This window comes from Mesoplodon mirus (genome assembly GCF_964341445.2).
Source record: "Mesoplodon mirus genome assembly, chromosome: X".
Lineage (NCBI taxonomy): Eukaryota > Metazoa > Chordata > Mammalia > Artiodactyla > Ziphiidae > Mesoplodon > Mesoplodon mirus.
Window position 1 is genome coordinate 60,863,958 of NC_138981.1, and position 24,315 is coordinate 60,888,272.

Below are 24,315 nucleotides of genomic sequence, written 5' to 3' on the forward strand. Positions count from 1 at the left end.
AGTTGAAAAGTGTTACCTCTTCTTCTATATTTTGAAAGAGTTTGTGAAGAATTGACATTAATTCTTTAATTATTTGATAGAATTCATCAAAGAAGCCATCTGTATCTGGGCTTTGCTTTCTTTTTTTTTTTGCGTTACGCGGGCCTCTCACTGCTGTGGCCCCTCCCATTGCGGAGCACAGGCTCCGGACGCGCAAGCTCAGCAGCCATGGCTCACGGGCCCAGCCGCTCCGCGGCATGTGGGATCTTCCCAGACCAGGGCATGAACCCGTGTCTCCTGCATCGGCAGGCGGACTCTCAACCACTGCGCCACCAGGGAAGCCCTCTTTCTTCTTCTTTTTTTTTTTTTTAAGTCAATCGTATTTATTTAATTAATTAATTAATTAATTTAATTTATTTAATTTATTTATTTTTGGCCGCCTTAGGTCTTCGTTGCTGCACGCGGGATCTTTCTAGTTGCAGTGAGCAAGGAGGGCTACTCTTCATTGCCGTGCGTGGGCTTCTCATTGAGGTGGCTTCTGTTGTTACAGAGCACGGGCTCTAGGCACACGGGCTTCAGTAGTTGTGGCTCGCGGGCTTCAGTAGTTGTGGCTCGTGGGCTCTAGAGCACAGGCTCAGTAGTTGTGGCTCGTGGGCTTAGTTGCTCTGCGGCATGTGGGATATTCCCGGACCAAGGATCGAACCCGTGTCCCCTGAATTGGCAGGCGGATTCTTAACCACTGCGCCACCAGGGAAGCCCTGGGCTTCTCTTTATGAGTAGTTTTGATTACTAACTCAATCTCTTTACCTAGATTTATTTGGAGTTTTTGTTTCTTCTTTGTGTCTTTTCAATAGTTTGTGTCTTTCTAAGACTTTATGCATTCTATCTAAGTTGTGTACCTTACTGTCATATAATTGTTCATAGTATTCCTTTGTAATCTTTTTTATTTCTGTAAGGTTAATTGTAATGTCCCCTTTTAAATTTCTGATTTAAGTAATTGGGTTCTTCTCTCTTTTATTCTTGATCAATCTAGCTAATCAAAGTTCTTTTGAATTCTCATTTGGTCCTCAGTCTCTTTCTGCCTATGTTTGGGAGCATTGGCCAACCTAAGAACATACATATATTTCTTTTATAGTCAAGAAAACAGGTCTTATTCACACTCCAGCATGTGGAGCTCTCAATCTGAACCCCCAAAGCATACTATTCTCTTCCCTCGACTAACTGAGGCAGACTCATTGCGAACCAGACTCTCTATGAGCCCCTGGCTACAGCTCATAAAGCTATCACAATCTCATCCTCTCACTCTGAAAATTAAGCTGCAGCTCTTTTAGCACATTAGCCATCAGCCAAGTATTGCTCATTTCTGAGTAAATATGGGTGCCTGGGGAAGAGCAGAAGGCAGCGGACCCTGGCCAGCTGGGACCCCCAAGCAAGGCATTGTGAGTAGGCCTGGGGCCTGGTCTTGATGAACAGTGCTTTTTGAGTCTTGAATGAGAGCAGAGGCCTACTGCTGTTCTGACCATTTGTCTGCTTGGCCATGGCACCCACACTGTGCTGCCCTGCTTGGCAGGGATTCAGCTGACAGGTGGCAAAGCCAGGAAGTCAGGAAAAAGCATTTGGTATTTTGGGAAATAATTGCCGATTTTGACTGGTGTTCTGGGGTGCATGGCACAGTTGGTGATCTTTCCCCTTCTCTCTGCAAAACTTAAGCCTGGCTGGGGTGCTAGGGCAGAAGCATCCATTAGCTCAGAAAATGTCTTCGAGCCAATAAAATGTTCGCTTAAAGATTATTTCCAAACTAATGGGAAATCTGTGTGTGCAAGCAAGTCCAAATTTTAAAATGGAGCAAAACCCACCAAGATTTCACTGGTAAGGAAGTGGCAACAAATCAACTCTTAGGGAGGAGTGTGTGGTGAGCTTGAAACTCAAACCAAGTGTGACAGCCTCAGCCCCACCCTGGGCTGCTGACTCAGGACCAAGAGGAAGAGGGAGCTGCCAGACTTCATGATTTCTGTAAACAGTTCTTGAAAGAGAAACCACACACTTGTCTTTCTGCCAGCCCCCAGCTTCTCCTGGGAGCTTACAGTTCAGCTATTGTCTTTTCTCTGACACCCGAGGGCAGGGTTTCTCAACTTGAGCTCTATGGACCTCCAAGGGGTGGAAAGAATTTGGGGGTCTGTGAACTTGCATGGGAAAATTTTTTGATCCTTTTCCACTAACCTCTAACAGAAATTTAGCAGTTCCTCAAACTAGGAATGTAGGCAGCCCGCATAATAGTATTAACAGTATCTTTATTAACAGTGACTTTATCCCCAATAGAAATCACAAATATTTTCATATCAGATTACAGCTATTGTATCTCAAGAAAGTTACTTATGCTCATCATCACTTCAAAACTTCTAATCTATAGACTTGCCGCTCAGTCTTGTAACTTAATGCATTATTAAAGTAGTAACATAACTAGATCATAATTTCTGAAAAGTATTTTATAACTATTTCAATATGATTCATTTCCTGTTTAATTCTATGCATTATATTTTATGCATCTGAAAACATTATTCTGAGAAGGAGTCCAGAGGTTTCACCAAACTCCTAGAGGGACCCATGATCTAGAAGGGATTGAGACCCCAGCCCTGGATCTTGGCCCTCTCCTGCCCCACTGGCCTCATTTCTGCTCCACAGAACCTCCCCTGTCTTAGTGGAGGGCTCGAAAGCACTAGCATGCTAGTGCTGTGACATTAGGCAAGTTAAAATTTCCCTGCTGTTTCTTAGCCTGCAGGATGGGGAATAATAACACTACCTACTTTTATAGGGTTGTAGTGATGATTCAATGAGTTAATCAGTGTAAAGCGCTTAGTGCCCAACCAATAGTGCGTGCTTGTAAGTATTAGCTATTTTTATTGTTGTTGTCATTTGATATCAGTTATCTCACTAATATCTACTATTATTATCTCCATTTTTCGAAAAAGGAAACTGGGGCTTAGAGAGGTGAAATGACTGACCCAAGGGTACACACAAGGAAATGGCAGAGCCAGAGTTCAAAGCCAGGTCTGTGGGATTCACAAGCCCAGCGGATGTCGCTCTCCACCTCATCACAGATTGGGAGTGATGGCCCCCCAAAGAGACAGGGACCATCAACAGGGGGCTTAGTTGGGAATGAACAACAAGCTCTGCACCCTCCTGCTTTCCCTTCCCAACTTATTCCTACTGTCCACACCTCCAACTTGATGGCGGGGGCGGGGGGAGGGGTGGTGCTCCCAGTTCCACTTGCGTACCGTCAGCCCTCAGCCAGATCTCAGGAAGTCAGTCCTCCTCCCAAAGGCTACTGCCAGTGCAGCCCCCATGTGCCAAGGGGACAAATGAGCACCAAGCTCATTTGGGGTCATGGACCAGCCTCTGCTCAAGCCTTATGGAGCATTGGGGTCAGGGGCAGGGGAGTGACTGGGGACTCAGAAAGGCAGGAGCTTGTCTGGGGAGTGAAGGCAGCATCGTGGAGGAAGTGGTCTTGGAGCAGAGGAGGTTGCCAGTTGGAGTGGGGCCAGGAGTGCTTATGAATTTTCAAGGCAGAGGGAATAGAGTGTGCAAAGGGCCAGAGGCATAAAGGGGCCCGGGATGTAAGGAAAGAAGAAGGTAATTCAGGATGTCTGGGGTTTGGACTGAATGGAAGAGGGAAGAAGGTTGGCATGGGCAGAGGAGACGGCATAGGTAGTTTATTTATAACCAGCTAGTGAGGAAGGCCGGAACCGAGTCCACAAGCCTTCCAACAGACGAAGGAGAGGCATTGAAGGGTTTTTGTATAGGAGCAACAGGAGCAGATTTGTGCTTTCAAAGGACCATGCCCACCCACACTCCAAGCAGGCGTGTGGAAGGTGGATTGATTAGAAGGGGTAGAGACTGGAGGCTGGTTAGACCAGCAGGGAGGCTACTTCAGCAGTCCAGGGGAGAGATGAGGGGTGTGCTAAACTGGGTGGGGAGGAGTCTGGAACTTGTGACACTCCCTCTGGCTCACGTGTCTGCACTAAGTGGTGAGGAGGAGGTAGGACCAAACCGGCAATTGCTGGGGGCACTTGCCCCCCTCAAGTTTGGTTGTGGATGGAAAGGCTTCCTTGGGCCAGAGGAGAGCCGCCATGAATTCACAGGCTAACACCTTCCATTTTAGCCTCTTTCTCGTATTAACAGTGCACAGCAAGAGCAGAATAAAAAGCCAGGGCCCTACTTTCTGGCCCTGCCCTCCTGGGAGAGTAGCTGAGGTGAGGGGCCCCAGCTGTACCCTTCTGTGTGGCAGGCAGGAAGGGCACAGGGGCCGTGAAGAACAGGTCAGAGCCCGCCCTCTGTCAAAGGAAATATCCACCCTCCTAAGCCTTTCAGAGACTATTTTCTTCCAAGTAGGTCCCGCTGTTACCAGGGCAACCGAGAGCCCTGGGCTTTGTGTTTCTGTGTCTGTGGAGTCCCTGGGGAGAAGTGGTCTGCCGAGCTTTCCCTAGTCTGGGCAGGATGCAGGAAGTGCTAGCCGGAGGTAGAGCCCCCACCCCCATTTGGGGGTAATCTCTTGCCTTGTTAATGCCTGTCCTCATCCCCTGGGAGGGGCCAAGGCCCCATGGGAGTCAGTTCTGGCGGTCAAGGGTTAAGGCTTAGGACCTGGTTTCTCAAAGTCAGATTTCTGCACTGATCCTATGGCGCACCTCTCTCAGGAGGTGCAATCTGAGCAGGTGTCCTGGAGGGGCGAGCTCACACCAGACCATTGTTCGTGCTGGGGGATCATTGCACAAATATTTCTTGATTACTTACTGTGTGCTAGTGCAGGATCTCCAGGCTGGTTCCTGCTCCAGGGAGCTCTATGGGAAGTCTCAGGACCAAACTGGCTGCTAAATATCACCCGGGCTAGTTGGTCCCCAATGCTCTTTTCTGCACTGGGCTGAGCTGGTCATTAGAATTGCCTAGGGAGCTTTTTAGAAATAGAAATTCCTGGACATTCTGATTCTACCAGCGTGGGTTGTGAGTGGAGGGTGGAGGTTAAGAGTTATGGAGGTCTAACCGCTGGAGTTCACAGTCAAACTCTGCAAATGGAGCAAGTGACCTTGAGCTGCCAGTTTCCTCACAAAATGAATGAGAGGCACAGTGAAGCCTGCTTCACAGGCAGCAAGCTTTCCTCTGCCTTCCTCCATACCTTGGGGACAGAGTTTTTATGACTCTTGCCATCCTTGTCACCCTTCTACTGCCCCCACTCTTTCCTTCCTTCCTTCTTCCTGGCTTTTGCTCTATTTTCTTATTTTGGGCATGCAAAAGGGCTTCTGTGAGATGCAACCTGGTCACCTTCCATTGGGCAGCCAGGATCCCAGGTGGGCCCTGTCCATCTCCTGGGTCTCGCACTCACTCTGTTGCAGCAGCCCCAGAAGGTATTAGCATTTCTGGCAGCCACGGCAGTCTGCTGATTCATCCTGAGCCCCCATCAACTCAGGTTTTCAGATTTTTTTTCGCAAGTTTCTTCTCATCCACATCTTCCCCACTGGGGCTTCTGCAGATGGTTTTCGGAACTTAACTGCAAGATCTCACAAGTGCACCTAGTAAAGGTCATTTCAGTACATCCTTCCAAGTTAGAGAGATTGCAGGGGTGCTCCTGATTCCATTTTGGAGGGGATCCTCTAGTCCTCCAAGCTTCATGCCATCTGCAGATGCCCTCAGCGAGCTACCTCTAGGTCTCCATCCAGCGGCCCATTTATTCACTCACTTCTTAGTTTATGTACCAAACTGGGGTTGCGATCCTACTGTGTATCCAGCCATGCGCTGGGCCCCAGGGACTAGGTGGATGAGGAAACTGTGTTCTGAGCAGGGATGGGACTCACATAGGGCCCCAAATCCAGTCAGTGGTGGGGCCGGACTGGAATCCAGGGTTTTTTTCCCTATACTCATAGGGCTCCCCACTGCAGGGGTGGGCAAGGCTGACCTTGCTCTTACTTTCCCCCGCCTGCTCTGATGGGCCATCGCACACTCAATCTGGGATCACCTATTCCCTACCTGCAATGGCGTGAGAAACTCCAGGGGGTGCTGGAGACTTTATCTGACCCCCTGAAGCAGAAAGGGGAACCCTAGTGCTCACTGATGCTGCTCACGGCCCCACAGCCCTGTCCCTCCCCAGAAGGGGCAGTCAGCCACACACTCATGCATACTCATCGCCGTAAACTCAGCCCTGCCACTGGCCTGGCTTGCTCTGCAGGCCCTTCCCTGCAGGGCAGAACTGACTGGTTCTGGAGCCTCCAGAGAGAGGGCACCTGATGCATACCTGGTTGCTTTGGCAAAGACCCAGAATCCAGTCAGGGTGAGGCTTGAGCTCGTCAGGGGGCTTTCCTGGGAAAGGGCATGGAGTATCAGAGTTGAGAGAGTACGGGTCTGGGAGTCACAAAGACCCAAGTCCCCCACGCAACCTAATATCTCTGAAATTCAGGTCCCTCAGCTCTAAAACAAGACACCTGCCTCACTGAGTGTGGGAATGAAATGTGGTGAAAGTGTCTGGCACACAGTCAGAAACAAGCTGGTTTCCTCCCTCCCCCATAAAGAGGCAAAGCAAGTGCAACTCTGATGCCTGGCTTCGTTTCTCACTGCACGCCTGTACGGTGGCAGGGCAAGAGGACAGGTGGGCAGGACAGGGCAGACCCGGGAAACAGGAGGGCCACTGGAGGGGAGGCAGAGAGGGGTGAAGCATCCCTGGAGCTGACGAATGGGCAGCTGCCGTGCTGTGATAGAGCCACTTAGCAGCTGTAAACTTTGGGCCAGTGACTTCTCCTCTCTAAGCCTGTTTCCTCATCTGTAAGATGGGGGTGAGATGAAATGAGATAACGGATGTGTAGTGCCTGGAACGGCACTTATACCTGGTAGGGGGTGTAAGTCCATAAACGTTCTCACCCACTGTCCCAGGGGAAGAAATTTCAACTCATGGCTGGGAAACTTGAGCAAATCCCAGAATGGGATTCAGTTTCTTCTGCTCCCACAATCTGTGAGGAGCAGTGAAATCTTACTGGAGGGTGTCTGCGTGGACTGCTCTAGGGATGTATTTAAAAATCTTCACCAGCTTTCTCACTGGTGTCCCATAGCACCATCTAGTGTCAAGAAGTGGAAGGGCCCTCCCCCTTCCCCAACGTGGGCCCCCTCCCTCCCTCAAAAGTCCTGTGTGGGGGTGTGTGTGCGGGGCGGGGGTGTGTTTGGGGGCCAGGGGTCAGCACTGTTATAGGATGGTAGGGTAGGGCTAGACCACTCATACCTTTATATCTTTATATTAGTGGAGAACTAATGCTGTTTTTCAAGATACCTAGCCCCTCCACTTCCCTCCTGACAACTTCTGCCATCCACAAGCCCTTAGTTTCCTCATCGAAGGACTTCAAGGCTTCAGGCTAGGGTTGATCCAGGCGAAGTGCCTGGTAAGTACCTAATGCCTCCTAGGTGGGCTTCTGTGCTTGCTCAGTAACCCAGAGAGACACAGTCTTTACACACCCTATATCTTTTTTATTGAGGAGAAAGCTTTAGCATACAGAACGATTTCTCATCTTCACAACACAGTAATGCAACAATATACGATAACACATTGGTTTCAAACGATTTCTTCCCGGGTCTCTGGGAATCCGTGGGCTGCCTTCATACCCCTGCATGCATCCCCTCGTCCCCACCCACCCCTCTTTCAACCCAAGAAAGCGCCCAAAGCCCATAGTTCCTCTTACAGCCCTTGTGGCTGTTACATCACAATATTGAAGACCTGGGAAAAGGGGGGAAGAGGGTCAAAGGGAGCCCAAGCCCCCTTGCCACCAGAGGGCCAGAAACCAGCTCACTGCTCATCTGCCCTTTCCCCGGCTGAGGCTACACGGGCTCAGGATGAGAAGCACCATGGGAACAGGCAGGGCCTGTGCTGAGGGGTCCCTGGAGATGGGCGTGCAAGGCACCTGTCCTTTGCACTTCTCCGGCAGGCACGTGGGCAGCAGGGCCAGCGTGTCGACCATCAGCAAACAGGGTCCACGGCCTTGAAGAACAGCGGTTCCCCTTCTGGAACTCTCTCCTGAGGAAATAGCTGAAAAACAGACAAACTTTTCTTTACAGGGTTATTTACTCCTGCACTGGTGGGGATGGGGGAAACCAGGCAATTGACATGTCCAACACATTAGGAGAATTCGTAAATAAATGATTCAGTCTGTGTGACTGCATAGGTGGCAGCCATCTTAAATCCTGCTGATCGAGAGCTCGCGGGATGATCTTGGCTTTGAAAAGACGCAGTGAGAACACATTAGAAAGAAAGTGTTAACAGTGCTTGCGTCTGTGTGGTGGGATTCTGAATGTTTGGGACTTTGGGGTTCTTATCGTTTTCTCTATTTGCCAATTTTTCTATAATGATTATGTATTACTTTTCTCTTTGGAGGAGGGGAGTAGCCTTTTTAAAAGATAACAACAGGTTATAGGAACTTGACTCCACCGATCCCCAGGCTGAGAAATGTGTGAGCAACAAAAGGGCTTCTTACCTCCCACTGATGAACAGAGACCTCACCAGAAACCAGCCGAGGCCTGGGTTTCTCCATGACTCCTCTTCCTCCAGCTCCTTCCTCTTGCCTCTGGGCTCAAAATCCTAAGGCTGGGCTGAGGTTACCTATCAGACTCCAGTGAGGAACAGAGGCTTAATTTACTGTTTTCCTCCCTTTGGCCGCAGACACTTCGGCTGCACTTGCCCGGCTGCCAGGCCCCGTGCAGGAAGCCCAGTGTGGAGGGCAGTTCAGGCCAGCAGTGGATCTGACTGGCATTCTGTGGCCAGAGTGACATAGTGTGTATTTTTCACTGCAGAAGCAGTGTTTTCTGGACCCAAGACAGGCAGCAGGTCTCTATGAGGGCCCCTAGGTTAGGACCCAGAAGCCCCAGGAGCTACTAGGAGGCAGTCAACCGCTTAGGCCTCACCGCCTACTCGATGCCCAGCGCCAGGCCATGGCTTGCGCCAAGTGTGAGAGACACAAGGTCATCCCGACAGCAAGGCTGCAGTGGGTGAAGTCTCTGTAGACAGGACCTTCCTCTCTACTCTCAGAAAATAAGGAGTCCTTTAAGTTGGAGTTGAAGAGCAGGCCTTGGGCCTCTCTCTCTGGCAGTCTGGGAAGGAAAGGCCAATTAGGCCACCTCTGGAACCCCAAGGATGGCAAATCTTCTGCCAAGACCTTTGGCTGGAGACTGCAGTCCAAGGCCTGGCTGGGGGAGGAGACCACCGTCCCTAAGGAAAGAGTCACTCTTTACAAGGTCAAACTGAGTTGTTGCTGCTGCTTTCTCCTCCTCCGGCTCCCCCACCCAACTGCGTACCCTCTAGGCAATGTCAAGGAAAAGGGTAGGGCATGGAACATTGGGCTCTGTCCACTGGGGATGCCCAGGAGGGTATAATGTAGTAAGAGGAGAGGGTCCCAGATCTGGGGAGCCCTGAGGCCCTGAGCCTGTAGTCTGTGGGAAGGTGGAACCAGCTTGCTCAGTCAGTCAAGGTCAGGTCTCAGCTGGGTGGTCCACTGGACACGTGGTTTTGCATACTCTCACTGGGCTAGATGGAGGGGGTTCTTCGGGGCCCTCCTGCTGGAGGGGTGACCCGAAGCAAGTGTAGGCTTCCAGGAACGTTTCTTGATAGCATTTGCTCTCCACTGATTATACCTAGTAAGTGGCCTCAGCGGCTTTAAGAGTTCAGTGGAGCCTGTCCTTTCACTCACTGGGGCAGAGCAGTGAGGCACTGGGTGAAGTCCCGGTTAGCCCGTCAGAGGATTAAACCATAGAACACGGCGTGAATAAACGCAGGAGAGGTGAGCGCTGGGAACAACTAGAGGGGAAATACAAGAGGGTGACCAGTTCATTTACAGGAACAGGCCCAGACACCTGCTCTCTAGCTCGTGGCAGGACTGAGCAGAGTGCACACCAAGAGGGCAGCTATTGCTGAGCCCTCCCTTCCCGGGTGTCACTCCCCGGTCACGGTCGCAGGAAGGTCTGGAGTTCTCCAGGTCTTCTTCGGGTTCTGCAAGTTTGGAACTCCCTTAAGTACTGGTCAGTCAATGGGGCAGGTGTGGCAGCGAAAGCAGGGGCAGGGGACGAAAGCAGTGGAAGGGTGTGTTCGCGTGGGGGGGGGCGGCTCGCCCTGGCTGTCACACGCGAATGCGGCCCCGCGCAGCCCGGTGGCCCCCCTGCCTCGGAGTGAGGCGGAATAGCACGGGGGGACGGCGTCGTATTTGGCGTTGCCCCAGGCGACCTGCCCGGCGAATCAGTGGCGGCGAACTGTAGAATGGTGAATTGGTACCTGGAAGGCCCTCCAAAAGTGGGACTCGATTCTGGTTCCTCCGTCTGCTGGGCTGTATGATGGGAGGTGACACATCTAGGAAATTTTCATGATAGTAGCCAGAAGTCTGGGATGAAGCATTGGCGTAGGTGGGCTCTATCTCCATCAGCTCATCCAGGTCATCATCTTGGGTCTCATCCTCTGTCTCTTGCTCCTGTTCTGGCTCCTGCTCGAGCTCCTGCTCCGGTTCCTGGCGGCCACCCTCATGTTCATCGTCTTTCTCGTCCTTATTCTGATCTTCCTCCTCCTTCTTCCTCTTCTTCCTCATCCCCTCCTCCTCTTCCTCCTCCTCTTCTTCCTCCTCCTCTTCTTCCTCCTCCTCTTCTTCTTCCTCCTCCTCGTCCTCCTCCCCTTTTTGTTTCAGCTCCTTCTTCCTCATCTCTTCCTCCCTCTTCTCCCCCTCCTCCCCCCTGGTCTCTTGCTGAATAGCTCTCACGCGCCTCCCCTGGTCCTTGTCCTGGAGCCTGCGCCTGCATGCCTCTTCATCTTCATCCCCACTGTGGCACTCTTCTCCCTCTTCACCTTCAAGATTACGGTCTGCTGCAAAAGGGAAGAAAATATTGCGAACCCCAGGGAGTGGGATTGGCTTGGGGACACGCACCTTTCTTTCTATCTCCACGCACTCGAGAATCAGCTCGTCCAGGTCGGCCATTTCAGTTGACCATAAGAGCTCCTTGCGGAAGAATTCTGACAGGCCTTTGAGGAATTGGTTTTGAAGGCGGCAGTCATCCCAAGACAAGAATTGAGCCAGGAACTGAAAAGCATCTGCATAGCTGCCCAGGGTACAGTCTCCCTGCTTGAGCTTGCGGATGGCTTTTTTTGCCACGCTTGGGGGGATGGGGCCACAGAATTCCTTACGGATTTCATCCAGGAAGCGCGGGAAGTTGGCATGCAGGGGGCTCCCTTCCTGGGTGACTGAGACAGCCCAGTCCTTGGCTTCACCAGCGAAAAAGGAGATCAGAAAGGACACCCGCTCAGCGCCCCCGGGGAAATGATCCTCATGGTCGGCTATGAAAGTCTCTAGCTGCATCAGGAATTCAGCCAGGTAGACTGGGTCGCCCGAGAAGGGTTCTATCTCGGGCCGCTCCAGCGGCGGCAGAGGAGGCTGCGGGGGCAGCTCCTTGGCCGAGGGTGGGGGCAGCGCCGGCGGGGGCGGGCTGGGCAGCGGGGGTGGGTCGGTGGGCCCGCCGGAGGTGCCGCAATCCTGGATCACGCTAATCAACAGTTCGTCTGGGGCGTACTCGGGCTCGGCGCGCGGGGGAGGCCAGCACAGGAAGGGCAGCTCTCCCTCAGGAACGGCGTCAATCTCACTGAGCGGGAACTCAAAGTTCTCCTCGGAAAGGACGGGCACCACGGGCACCGGCCAACGCATGTAGCTCGAGACATTGCCCCGCAAGGAATTGACCTCGGCCAGGGCTCTGCCGAGCTGAAGGCCCAGATTGGCATTCTCCCCGCGAAGGGCATTTAATTCTTCTCGCAGGGCCACGTTCGCCATGCGGAGACTATTGAGATTCCCGGCCGCCTCGGACATCAGGACTAGCCTGGGGGCCTGGGGCTGCGGGCGGGGATGGGATGGGGAGCTGGGGGCCGCTAGAGGAGCCGGGGGCGGCGGCAGGGCGCGCGGGAGGCCGAGCCACACCCACCGGGGCAAGGGCCCGGCGGCTCGGCCCAGGGCGCGTTACCTCGTCCCGGGGAGCGCAAAGGGCGGGCGGCGGCGGGAGCCGGGAGGCGCCGGGCGAAGGAGGCGGGCGGCGAGGCAGCGAGGCGAAGATCGGGCGGGCGGAGGCTGATGGCGAAGGAGAGAACGGACTGCGGCACGATCTGTCGAGGAAAAATCGTGCGGCTGGCGCATCCCCGCCTTTTAAGTGTGGCCCGCGCCGCCCCCTCACCCCCGGCCGGGGCGGGTCTTGGGGAACCGCGGGCGCCCACTGGCCGCCGCGCGCCGCCCCCGCCCCCCCGTTCGCCGGCGGCGCCTCTCACTGCCTCTCTCCTTCCCTAGCTGCAGCTAACTCGGGTCGGGAAAATGCGACAGCGACTGCCCACTCGAGGTCGTCATGGCGACAGCCAGTGAACGTGTTCCTCTCCTCGGGCAGGCCCCCGAGTGTAGAGGAGCTGCTTCGCGAGGCGCAGCTCAATCTCCAGAGCCTGTTGCAAGGTACTGAGAGGGAGGGGGGCTGCGGCCGGAGCCCACGGGACAGATGCATAGCGTCTGGAGGGAGGCGACGAAGAAAGAGGACAGGGACTCGCGAAATAAAGAGAGAGAATAGTAGAAAACCTATTGAGAAACAAAACACACTCTTTCCATCTTTCACCTTCCAGACTACTGACTCCAAAAGCCCTAACTCTACGGCTGTTTACACCCTCTGGTCCCCCTCCCTCGTTTTTTTCAGTTCAGTAGTCTCTGGGGAAAAGGGACAGAGGGCCGAGGCAGGGCCATGGGTCAAGTCATTTACAAAGAGCGCTGGATGAGAGGCTCCCGCAGTGTGGGCCCACATACCCTCAGGCCTTCTCTTGCAACATCACCCAAGTCTTTGGAATCCCGGCGCCCAAAGACAAAGGAGGCATCTGCAGGGTCTCCCACTCTGGGCTTCACTCACTCTGCTCTTGCAATAACCTTGTCCACATATCTCCTGGGTCGCTCCTGCCTCACCAAAGTAAGCCCAATACACAGCACTCAGAGCTCACCTCATCCCCAATTCCCAACCCCATGTCTCTGAAGTATACTAATGAGCACCTTGTACACAAAGCTGGGTCCACACAACCCAGAGAAACAGTCCAGCCATAATGCCTGAGCAGTCAGATTGCCTGCACCAGGCAGAATGAGAAAACCGAGACTTTCACATCAGACAGAGCCAGAAGCTAATTTGAATCCCACACCTAACTAGCTGTGTGACATTATGCAGATTACCCAACCTCTCTGAGCTTCAGATTAGTCAGTCATCTTTACTTTTTTTTTTTCTTTTTTTTGCGGTACGCGGGCCTCTCACTGTTGTGGCCTCTCCCGTTGTAGAGCACAGGCTCCGGACACGCAGGCTCAGCGGCCACGGCTCACGGGCCCAGCCGCTCTGCGGCACGTGGGATCTTCCCGGACCGGGGCACGAACCCGTGTCCCCTGCATCGGCAGGTGGAGTGTCAACCACTGCGCCACCAGGGAAGCCCAGTCAGTCATCTTTAAAATGGGGATTCCGCTTCCCCACATGGCATTTTGTGAGAATTAAAAATAGGGTGTCCATAAACTGATTAGCAAGAGTATCTTGCAGCTGGAGAGACCCAGATAAGATGCAACATCAACTCCCGGTCTGTGTCCTTTGGAACATAGGATGATCTAGACGCAATATTAAAATTAACGTAAAAGAAAAAAACAATCGTGGTCCCCCACAGGACCTTACAATGTGAAGAACATACACACTGACCAGAGGGATTTATCCAGTGTAAGTGGCAATAGGATTAAAACTCAGTGCTATGAGAGAGACTACTGGGGTGCTACAAATATCTGGATGGCAGTTACAAGGGGCATGCATATGTCAGAATTCACTGAGCTGCACACTTAAGATTTGTGCACTTTACTGTAGGTAAGTTAGATCTCGAGAAAATAAGACAAATAAAACCCCAGTGCTAGTCACAAGCTCCTTACACCCTCCAGGCACTCACTCTACCATTCGGGCCTCTTTTCCAAGCCTAAAAGCCCTTACTCCCTCTTCCCCACTCCAATCCTTACACTTTCTTCCAAGTTCTATTCTTGCCGCATCCAAAAAGACCTTTAACACTAGTTCTGCACTTTGCATCATTCCCTCCCTAAGCACTCATACGAGGCCCTTTGTACCACCCAGCTCAGGAGGACTTGTATAGTTCCGAACTGATTTTTCTTTCATTTGTTCATTCATTGACTCATTCATCTACTAGTCCCAGGTATATATTTTGTCCACCTAACCAGACTGGGCTTCTGAATGTAAAGGATCACGTCTCTTACTACTCTCCGGTTTCCAGAAACACCTGGCACAGGGCTGGATCCCCAAGAGGACATTTGCTGAGTGAACATTAAAAGTGAAAAGAGGTCTTATTAGCTGTCATTTACCCATACCAACAAAGAGTAACTTTTACGGAGAACAGAAAACTGCAGAGGGGCCACCCAACTGAACAACGGCCATGACCCCACCTCCCTGCCAGGGCAGTGGCAAGCTTAGAGAAGCAAGATTCTAAGGGACACCATGAGCCTTGTGTTCAGATAAGAGAGGAGCTGCTATGCAGAAAGAAAGAGTCAGTGTGCTCTGTGTTGCCACCATGGGCAGAATGAGGACACGTGGGTGGAAACCTAGGGGGAGGCCAAGGTACCTCAAGATGAGGAAGAACTTTCCTGACATGCCTGAAAGCCCCAACTGTCCTTGGATGGAATGAGCCACCTTGGGAGGAAGGCTTCTCCCCTTCTCTGCAGGCAGGTGTGTGTGGAGGCTGAAGAAACACCTGGAAGGGATGCTGAGGAAGCCGGAGCCCAGAATGGGATGTTGGACCAGAGGACCCTCGAGGCCCCTCCTGACCCCAAGTTTCTATGATTCTTCAAATCTCTGTTCAAATGTGCAGAGTCCTGACTGTTCTTTAGTCTCACTTCCTTCACTCGTTGAATTCATCACTTAAATGAAACCCATTCAAATCTTCTGCATCCTTCTTATTCCCCAGCGATGCCCCTGAACTTCTCCTTCCTCCTCCGCCACTACCTCCACCTTCCCTATCCTTCCTGGACCTGATATGCCCCCCACAGCGGGACTAAGGTGCAGGGAACCGAGCCCTCAGAGGCTCAGGTAAGAGTTCTCAGCATCCAAGGGAGCATTCCACGTTGGACTTCCCAATGCAAATTTCTTTGTGCTTCACACAGGTCATGTCCCTGGTAGGGTTGCAGAAAACCTGAAGAGATGCAGGGCTTCAAAGAGAGAATCTCGCAGCAGAGAGTAGCAAAAGGCATCTGCATCCTGAGCCTCTTGCCTGAGTTGAGCACTTAAGGTGGGGGCCATGGAGACAAAGGCTTGGTCCCCGAACCAGCACAACTCAAATCCATTGACTCTCCTTTCTCCTCATAGGAGGTAGGCATTTTTCCATTCCCAAATGGCTCAGATGCCGGGAACTATCCTAAAGAAACAATGAGAGTCAGACCTGGCAGCTAGAGCAGGAGCCCCCAGCTCATGGTCCTTCCCTGGCCCACCGCTTGGCCGTGGCTCCCTAGAGTGTGTATCCACTGTGCTGTTTTTCAGAAGAATATGAGGAACAGTACTCGGAGGCCAGACTTCTGGGGCAGACCTTCCGCTCTGCTGATGAGGCCCCTGAGCCCACTCCCAGCCCAAGGCCCCAGTCTGCCAGGCGTCTGGAGTTTGTACTGATGGTGAGTTGCCTCCTCCCCCACCTGGGAGAGCCAGCATGCAGAGCTCGCCCCGCACCCATTGACGGGGAACCTGGAACTGCTTACATTACCCACTGGAAGCTGCTGCTCATCTCTGCTCACCAGCAGAGCCATCCTGAGGCCCTGCCGAGATGGGACCTGCACGGCAGGCGTCCGGCCTGGCAGCCTGTCCACACTTTCCTGCCTCCCAGATGAAGCCTCCAACCACCCTGCCTAGACAGCCATTCTGTGGGCACGGCTCGTCTCCAGTCGGGAGCACACCCTTCCCATCACCTTCTTTCCCAACAGCCCACAAAACGGCAGCTGAGCGAGGATGAGACTACCATGCAGGGTGTGAGGGCCCCTGAGGCCTCCCTGAGCCTGCCTACCACAGCCGACAAGCAAGCTGCCTGGAATAGCCCCTTCCCCCTGCCCGTCCTAGAGGAGAAGCGATGGCTTCAGCCTTGCCCCACGCACTCTGACATCGTGCCCATCAATGTCTCCGGTAGAGTTGTTTAGCATCGCCTCTGTTCGCTTCCTCCATGCCAACTACAGATCATCCTCTCCAAATGCACTGGGTGCTGGGGGAGGGAGCGAGACTTTCTTTGCTACTGGCTCACCCTGCACTGTCAAGGTCGTGGCTCTCGCCCGGGAACAGAGGCATGCTCTTTCTTCACTCTCTACTGGCCCTGCCACACTAACTGAGACCATTTGATGGCAAAGGAAGCTCTCTTAACAGAAAACTCTAAAACCTTATGAATTCATGTGCTCTTTGGAGCATCTGTGGAAACTTAGAGTGTATGAGTTATGTTTGGTTTGGGGAAAGAAGACTCCTTGTGCCAGAAGCCGGGTTTGGAGCACACAGATAGGAGTTGCAGGGGAAGTGTGGGGTTCAGAGTGCTGGCGGTAAATGGGAGGATCAGACCCAGAGTACAGACCAAGGGCCTTGTGGCACTTTGAGTCATCACTCAGTCTCCTAGTGAGGTGGGCCTCTTCCACTTGTGTGAGACCAAAGAGGGATCCAGTACTACCTTGAGATGGGGAAAATAATGTACGCAGCTCAGCTGGCTATGTCTCTGGGGACATGTGGCACCCTGTACCATGCCCATTATTAATTCATTCTCCACACTTAACCGGCTGTAAGTGGAAGCGGAAGAGGGTCAGCCATTTCAGAAGGAGATAGGGCCAATGGCCTGACGAAATCAAGACCTCCTAACCCAAGGGGACCAGAGGCACCCCGTGAGCCAGTGCCAGCCCGTGGTGTGCTGGAAAAAGTTGGTGAAGATGATGAGGACAGCTCTGGCCACAGGTGGTGATGCTCCCTGGATATGGGGTAATCCAGTGTCATCTCAGGAAATTAGAGACAGGAAATAGAGCCCAGAGCCTGGGGAGATGTACTAAGAGGTGTGAGGGCTGAGAGGAGAAACTCACAAAGTGATGGTGGGTGCTTTGCTTTTGAACTTCTACCTTACTCTCAATGAGGCTGGCCCTGTGTTTTGCCCACAGAGCCACTTTCTGTGGAAGGGGGTACCTATGTGGCCACGGGGCTGAGAGGGGAGGGTTTGGTTAGCCAGTCGCTGAATGAAGACAGTGCAGGGGAGCAGCAAACCTCACCCCACTGCCCCCGCCCTGCCCCTGCCCTAGCAATTCCATAGGAGCAAAGACTGAGCGGGTGCTTTGAGAAAAATAGATCTCAATCACCACGCAGGGGCGAACTTTGATCAAATGTGATCATGTGGCTGGAGGGCAGACCATCAGACTGCTTCCTGGATAGTGGGGAGGGATGGCGCAGCTTCTTGGAGACACTGTCTTCGTCGGCCTGAATAAAGGCTTTTCTCTGAGAAAAGATTGCAATCAAGCAATATCTAGTCTCAACATGTCTCTCCACTCCAGTGGTTCTCACCCCGGGCTGTACATCTGAACAATCAATCACCTGGGGAGTTAGATAAAATGCTTCTATCTGGGCCCTATTCCCAGAGTATTAAGTGTTCTGAGGTGGGGTCTAGTTATTAGAGTTTGAAAAGCTGCCCAGTTTATTTCGATATGTAGCCAGGGTTGAAAACCATGGCTCTCGGCCACCTAAGACTCACAGGTGACCCTGGGTGGACCTCTGAAAGCCAGCATGCGTGCTTTGGAGCTGCGGGTGCCCGGGGCCAAGTTGGGGGGGATGGGGAAGAAGGGTCACCTGCCTGGATGCTATTCATGCTCATCGCTACTGACATCATCCCTTCTCTCAACCTCAGGCCAGTTTCTACCATACTGTAAACAGAAACCAGGATGCACCCAAGTGTCTTTATTTTGGCTACAGGGCAGCAGTTTGATAAACATGCAAGTTTGCGACACTCGTTGTTTAACACAGAGACAGCCGTGAACCCCAAGTCCACCCTGAGGCGGAGGCGGACCATTATTGGATTCTCTAACTATTCTCAGCGAGACCAAGGTGACCCCACCATAGCTGATCCCTCAAACCCTTCCCCTTGCTCACTCTCACCATTTCTGCAACCCAAGTGGTATTGCTGTGACAGGGAACGGGAATGATGGGGTGGGGGAGGGACTTTGGATGTCCTGAAAAAGCCAATATAGTAATTAAGGATAACCAAGGACCTTTTGTCTAGGGCAGCATCCGAATATGGAGAGCAGGTCTCCCAGGCTAATAAATTCGTTATGTTATTGTTTCCTATTATAAGTGGAATATAACTATGTATCTCGAATTTAGGCAGATAGATGCCTAAGAGGGGGAATCATCGCTAAAAGTGCCATCTTCACAAAACCATTACTGCCATTAAATGAAGGCCATCCAAAGAGCATAGACCAGAGAGATATGGATACAAATTCTGGCCTCTCCACTTACTGTGAGGCCTTAGCCAAGTTTCCTAACCTCTCTGAGCCTCAGCTTCTTCATCTGTAAATTGGGGATGATGATTCCAACCCGGTGGAATGTTCCTGAGGATCAGAGTTATTGTATGTAATTTTCCTACCATGTGCCTGGTACATAGTATGTGTTCAGCAAATGGTGGCTGTTATTATAAATTATCATAAGAGTAGTCGTCATCGTTGTCATCATCATCATCATATAACATCATCATGATATAATTGTTGTGCATATGAGAAAATATTTGGGGATTTTCAACATCTGAATGGTTTCCTCACATCTGTAGGTTATTCTCACTTTTTCCTATTGCCAAGTTAAAAAGTGAAAGGTGTCAAAAATGCAACCAGACTCTGAACTTTCCAGCTGTGGCATACTCCCAATGCACTGCTGGAGCTGAAGTTCACACTGCTGTCCTTTATCAGTTTGAAAGCCTCTGCTCTCATCTCAGAGGAGGTGAACGCTGAGGTCTGTGGTCGTCTCGTGAGCCTGGGGTGAAAGCCTGGAAAAAACCCATGGTAGTCCCACGTGCCACTTCAGCTCTGAAAGGCATATTCAAAGCTGGAAAGTCTTTGGCAGCCATCTGGACAATTCAAGGGCGCCCTGTGACTCACTGTGTGGTGATGGGCAAGGACCCAACGTCCAAGGAACCAAGGAATTCTGACCAAGCTGTTGGCAACTGCTTCTTGGCAAAACTTTGGTGCTCCCATCTCTTTAGTGACAGCTGCTGCTGGGGGATCTCTGGCTGCACCACTAACATTCTGTGTTTACCTCCCCCAGGTCACAGCAACAGCCCCACAGGCAGTGTGGCCCGCTCTACCACCTCAGACATCAAGCCCAGCCATTCAGTTCCAGGAGGTGTTCATGGAAGAGTTGCCATCAGTCAGGAAGCTCAGTTACCAAATCTCACCTCACCAGTCCTGAGAAATCCTTCTAGTGATCTGGAAGAACCTCTCCAGGCACGTGGTGGCACAAAAGTCCCTGGCATGGAGAGCATGGGGATGGTGTACAGCGTCCCCAGTTCTTGCAATGGACCAACAGAATCAACGTTCTCCCCTTCCTGGAAGGGAGATGCTTTTACCTACGTGACTCCAAGTGCCACTGCTCAGAGCAGTCAAGACAATGAAAATGGAAAAAGTCCTTCCTCTGGGAATTCTTGGATCTCTCTGCACACATTGCCACCTCTGGTTCCTAAGGAGGCTGCTACCTTCTTTGTCACTCGTGATACCCCAGCAGGATGCAGTGGGTCTGCTGGCTACTCTGAGCATTCTACTCAACGAAGGCACGTATCAGAACGACCCTCCAAGATTGGCCTCCTGACTGGTGATACCTCAAGGCTGGAGACAGGCCCAGGTGGGGCCAGCAGGTTCCGGGAGCGGTCACTGTCTGTACCCACAGACACAGGCACCACGGATGTGGACAATGACGAGGAGCAGAAGGCCAGTGAAGCCTGTGCCCTGCCTTATGCCAGTACAAGTTCTGAGGGCAGTAACAGTGCTGACAACATTGCCTCCCTTAGCGCCCAACAGGAGGCCCAGCAAAGAAGGCAGAGGTCCAAGAGCATCTCACTCAAGAAGGCCAAGAAGAAGCCTTCCCCTCCGACTCGCAGTGTCTCGCTGGTCAAAGATGAACCAGTCCTCTCGCCAGACGGTGGGTCAGCGCTACCCAAGGACCAGAGGCCCAGGAGCCTTTGCCTCTCCTTGGAACACCAAGGACATCACTCATCCCACCCAGATACTCAGGGTCACCCAGCTGTGCCAACCTTCAAAGACCCAGAGGGTACACAATTCGCCCACCACTGGTATCTTACTGACTGGAAGTCTGGTGACACCTACCAATCCTTGTCCAGCTCCAGTACTGCCACTGGCACCACAGTCATTGAGTGCACCCAAGTTCAGGGCAGCTCAGAGTCTCTCGCCTCCCCTTCCACCTCCAGAGCCACAACGCCTTCCCAGCTTTCCATCGAGGTGGAGGCCAGGGAGGTATCCTCCCCAGGAAGGCCCACTGGGCTGATGTCACCCTCCAGTGGATACTCCAGCCAGTCAGAGACACCAACACCCACTGTCTCCATGTCCTTGACCCTGGGCCACTTGCCCCCTCCAAGCAGCAGTGTCCGGGTGCGTCCAGTGGTACCTGAGAGGAAGTCATCACTACCCCCAACATCACCAGTGGAGAAAATGTCCAAGTCACGGCTATCATTTGACCTACCGTTGACCTCTTCAACCAACCTGGACCTGTCTGGGATGAGTATCTCCATCCGAACCAAAACCAAGGTGAGCCGGCATCACTCGGATACAAATTTTGGGGCCAAGCTGGCCCAGAAAACTAGCCCCAACCAGCCAATCATGCCCATGGTTACTCAGTCTGACTTACGTTCTGTTCGCCTGAGGTCAGTCAGCAAGTCTGAACCGGAAGATGACATTGAGAGCCCTGACTATGCTGAGGAGTCAGGAGCCGAAGTCTTCACCTTGCCAGAGAGAAAGGCAAAACCTCCCATAGCCGAGAAGCCCCCACTGGCCCGAAGGCCTCCAAGCTTGGTCCACAAGCCACCAGCTGTCCCCAAGGAGTACCCACTAACTTCACCTACCTTGGCTATGACCCCCAAGACCTCAATTCAACATATGAGGCCACTCCCTCAAGATATATACACCGTGGTTCGGAAACCAAAGTCCTCCAGCTTCCCTGAGGGCAGAACCCTGGGGGAGTCAACAGCACCCTCATCTCTTGTTTTCACGCCTTTTCCCAGTTCCTCTGGTGCTTTCTTCTCAGGAACACAGAAACCTCCCCAGGGAAGTACGGAGGATGAGGGCCCCAAGGGGAGAGCCCTACCTGAAAGAATTAGCCTCCAGAGCCAAGAAGAAGCTGAGAAAAAGAAAGGCAAGATTCCACCTCCTGTACCAAAAAAGCCCAGCGTGCTGTACCTGCCTCTCACCTCACCTACAACTCAAATGGAGGCCTACACGGCTGAACCAAGGCTGCCTCTCAGCCCCATCATCACCCTGGAGGAAGATGCCAAGTGTCTCCCAACTAGCGACCACCTGCCATCGGCTGGTACAAGGACAACCTCCACACCACAAGCTGACAGTGAAAGGGAGGCAAGCCCTCTGGGTTAGTAAAGTGTCTGCTGGCTTTTCCTTTCAATCCCAGGAGAGGTGAGGGTGAGGACAGAGTGCCAGAGGCAGAAGCAAATGCCCCCAGATAATGATCCTGATCCCAGGGCGACCAAATCAGTAGGGTACACCTCTTGAGGGTTTGAGTTACTCTAAATCCATCTCACTGCCCTTGGGATCGGGACCAACCCAGGGGTGGATCTCCAAGGCCCAGTCTGGGCCAGACTACTCTGAAACCGCCAGTGCTGAGCTAATGAAATCAAACTAGGTCTTAGCACCCTAGGACCTTAGGAGCTTATCTTCCTCCTCAGGCAGGCATCTCCTGCCCTAGGCACTGTCTCTCCACGTCACCACACGGCACTTTTCACCAGCCACACTGAATTTAGTTTCATGCGCGGGACTCAGTACCTTCCCAGCCTGAGTTCAAGCGCCATGGCAGGCTGGAAGGCTTCAAGCAGTGGAATATGTTACCAGCAGCAGCTTCTCTTAGTGTTTTCTAGAGGGAAGGGGGCTCATTTTCTTGGATGGTTTGAGCCTTGCTCTTCCTGGGACCTTAAGACCAGGCTAGAAAATGTTTCTCATCCTTTTGGGGGTTTTGCTTGTCTCTCTTTGTTTTAATTGTGGTAAAATACATATAACGTAAAATTTACCACCTTAACCATTTTTTTTTTTTTTTTTTTTTTTTTTTTTGCGATACGCGGGCCTCTCACTGTTGTGGCCTCTCCCGTTGTGGAGCACAGGCTCCGGACGCGCAGGCTCAGTGGCCATGGCTCACGGGCCCAGCTGCTCCGCGGCATGTGGGATCTTCCTGGACTGGGGCACAAACTCGTGTCCCCTGCATCAGCAGGCGGACTCTCAACCACTGCGCCACCAGGGAAGCCCATCTTAACCATTTTTTTTTGCCGTACTCGGGCCTCTCACTGTTGTGGCCTCTCCCGTTGCGGAGCACAGGCTCCGGACGCGCAGGCTCAGCGGCCATGGCTCACGGGGCCAGCCGCTCCACTGCATGTGGGATCTTCCAGGACCAGGGCACGAACCCGTGTCCCCTGCATCGGCAGGCGGACTCTCAACCACTGCGCCACCAGGGAAGCCCCATCTTAACCATTTTTAAGTGTACAGTTCAGTAGGTGTTAAGCACATTCACAATGTTGTGCAACTATCACCACCATCCATCTCCAAAACTGTCTTCATCTTGAAAAACTGAAGTCTGTACCCAGTCAACAATAACTCCCCATCACCCTCTCCCACCAGCTCCTGGAAACCACTCTTCTACTTTCTGTCTCTATGAATTTGACTCCTCTAGGGACCTCATATAAGTGGAATCATACAGTATTTGTCTTTTGGTGACTGGCTTATTTCACTTAGCATAATGTCCTCTAGGTTCATCCATGTTTCTCATCCTTTTTGAAACCCTTAACACCAAACATCAAAATCTTATGGCCTTCCTTAAGCTGATTTGGACTTTCAACGTAAGTTAAATCATTGTGACTAAAACAAGCAAACAAATCAAAGCCACAGGTAATTTTAGAATCTGCTTCCTCAAACTCCACAGGCTCCCTCTGAGATTCAGATAGGTCCCACTCCCACCCACTGGTTGAGTCATCGCTTTAGATTGCTCTCAGCTCCTTGAGCTTTAAAAATGATGCATTTAAAACGAGAGAATGCTCAGGCAACCTGTTGTAATGGAAAAGGCATGAGAGAACAGGAACCCAGGCTGATCTTCATCACTCCCTCCATGTTTTGTTGGCCAAATCACTAACCTTAGGAACATTTTGTTCCTCTGCAAGATGGAGACAGCAAGTCTCTGCCCTGCTGCCCTCCCAGAGTTGCTTTGAACATCACGTGAAATACATATGAGAATGTGCTTTGTCCTAACAATTGTGGTCAAAGTCATTCCTTCTGGTTCTTATGCCTAGGGAGCTCGATGGAACCAAGCACCGAAGAAAAAAGTGTAATCAGTGAGAAAACAGCCGAATGGATTGCGGAAGATGATGATGATGTGTTTGTGGCTTCACGAACAACTGAAGATTTATTTACTGTGATCCACAGGTCTGGACCAATTTCCTAAATTCCTATTATAATCGCCTCTCCTTCTTATATCAGAAGAAAAACTGCTACCTCTAAGCAGAATGCTTAGAATGGAAACTGGAGACTAAGTTCAGATACCCACGTAGTGAACCCAGTCCAGGGCCTCACCACCTCCAATTCACTGACATCTTTGGGTGAAGTGGAAGAGAGGCGGGCGGGGAAGGGAGGACCAGGTGCAGAGTGAGAGGCCCCTCGTCTCCTAGCAACCCCATGGCCTATTGTGGCTCCATCTGCTTTCTCACAGCTTTGCCTAGAGTCAGAGACATTTAACCCTTCACAGAATTCCTTGTACCAAAAAAATCTCATCAAGAAGTGAAGTGGGGCACCAGGCCGAGCATGAAAGCAGGAGCTTAGGCAAAGGGGGACCAGACGGGGACCCAGTTATTGGACACAAGCACAAGGCACGGGCTCCATGATGAGGAAACGTGAAAGAGCCCAGTTATGGGAGTTGGAGCACCAGTTCAGAACAGGATCAGCTCGTGGGCTGTCTTGATTCAGAGTCATTGAGCTACTAGCCTTGACTCCTTCAATTCTTCCTTTTGATACCAGAACCTGGGCAGGACTGAGCCTGCAGGCA

The 24,315-nt window shown here is 52.1% G+C and overlaps 2 protein-coding genes across 2 annotated transcripts in view; one reads left to right on the forward strand and one right to left on the reverse strand.

Moving 5' to 3' along the window:
* The window catches only part of NHSL2 (NHS like 2), a 78,000-nt gene that overhangs the window by 47,290 nt on the left and 6,395 nt on the right, over positions 1–24,315 (forward strand). Inside the window, exons 2-7 of the mRNA XM_082609101.1 lie at positions 12,303–12,458; positions 15,547–15,674; positions 15,981–16,176; positions 17,980–18,111; positions 19,321–21,648; positions 23,567–23,699. Of these exons, the coding sequence (XP_082465227.1) occupies positions 12,303–12,458; positions 15,547–15,674; positions 15,981–16,176; positions 17,980–18,111; positions 19,321–21,648; positions 23,567–23,699 (3,073 nt within the window). The remainder of the gene's footprint in view (positions 1–12,302; positions 12,459–15,546; positions 15,675–15,980; positions 16,177–17,979; positions 18,112–19,320; positions 21,649–23,566; positions 23,700–24,315) is intronic.
* Positions 7,456–11,835, reverse strand: RTL5 (retrotransposon Gag like 5). Its single transcript, XM_082609096.1, has 2 exons — positions 8,478–11,835; positions 7,456–8,032 (listed from the first exon to the last, which is right to left on the reverse strand). The coding sequence occupies exon 1, from the start codon at positions 11,832–11,834 to the stop codon at positions 10,113–10,115; it is 1,722 nt and encodes a 573-aa protein (XP_082465222.1). The 5' UTR covers position 11,835; the 3' UTR covers positions 7,456–8,032; positions 8,478–10,112.

Coding starts and splice junctions, on each gene's coding strand:
- RTL5 (XM_082609096.1), bottom strand. CDS start 11,834: ATGTCCGAGGCGGCCGGGAATCTCAATAGTCTCCGCATGGCGAACGTG.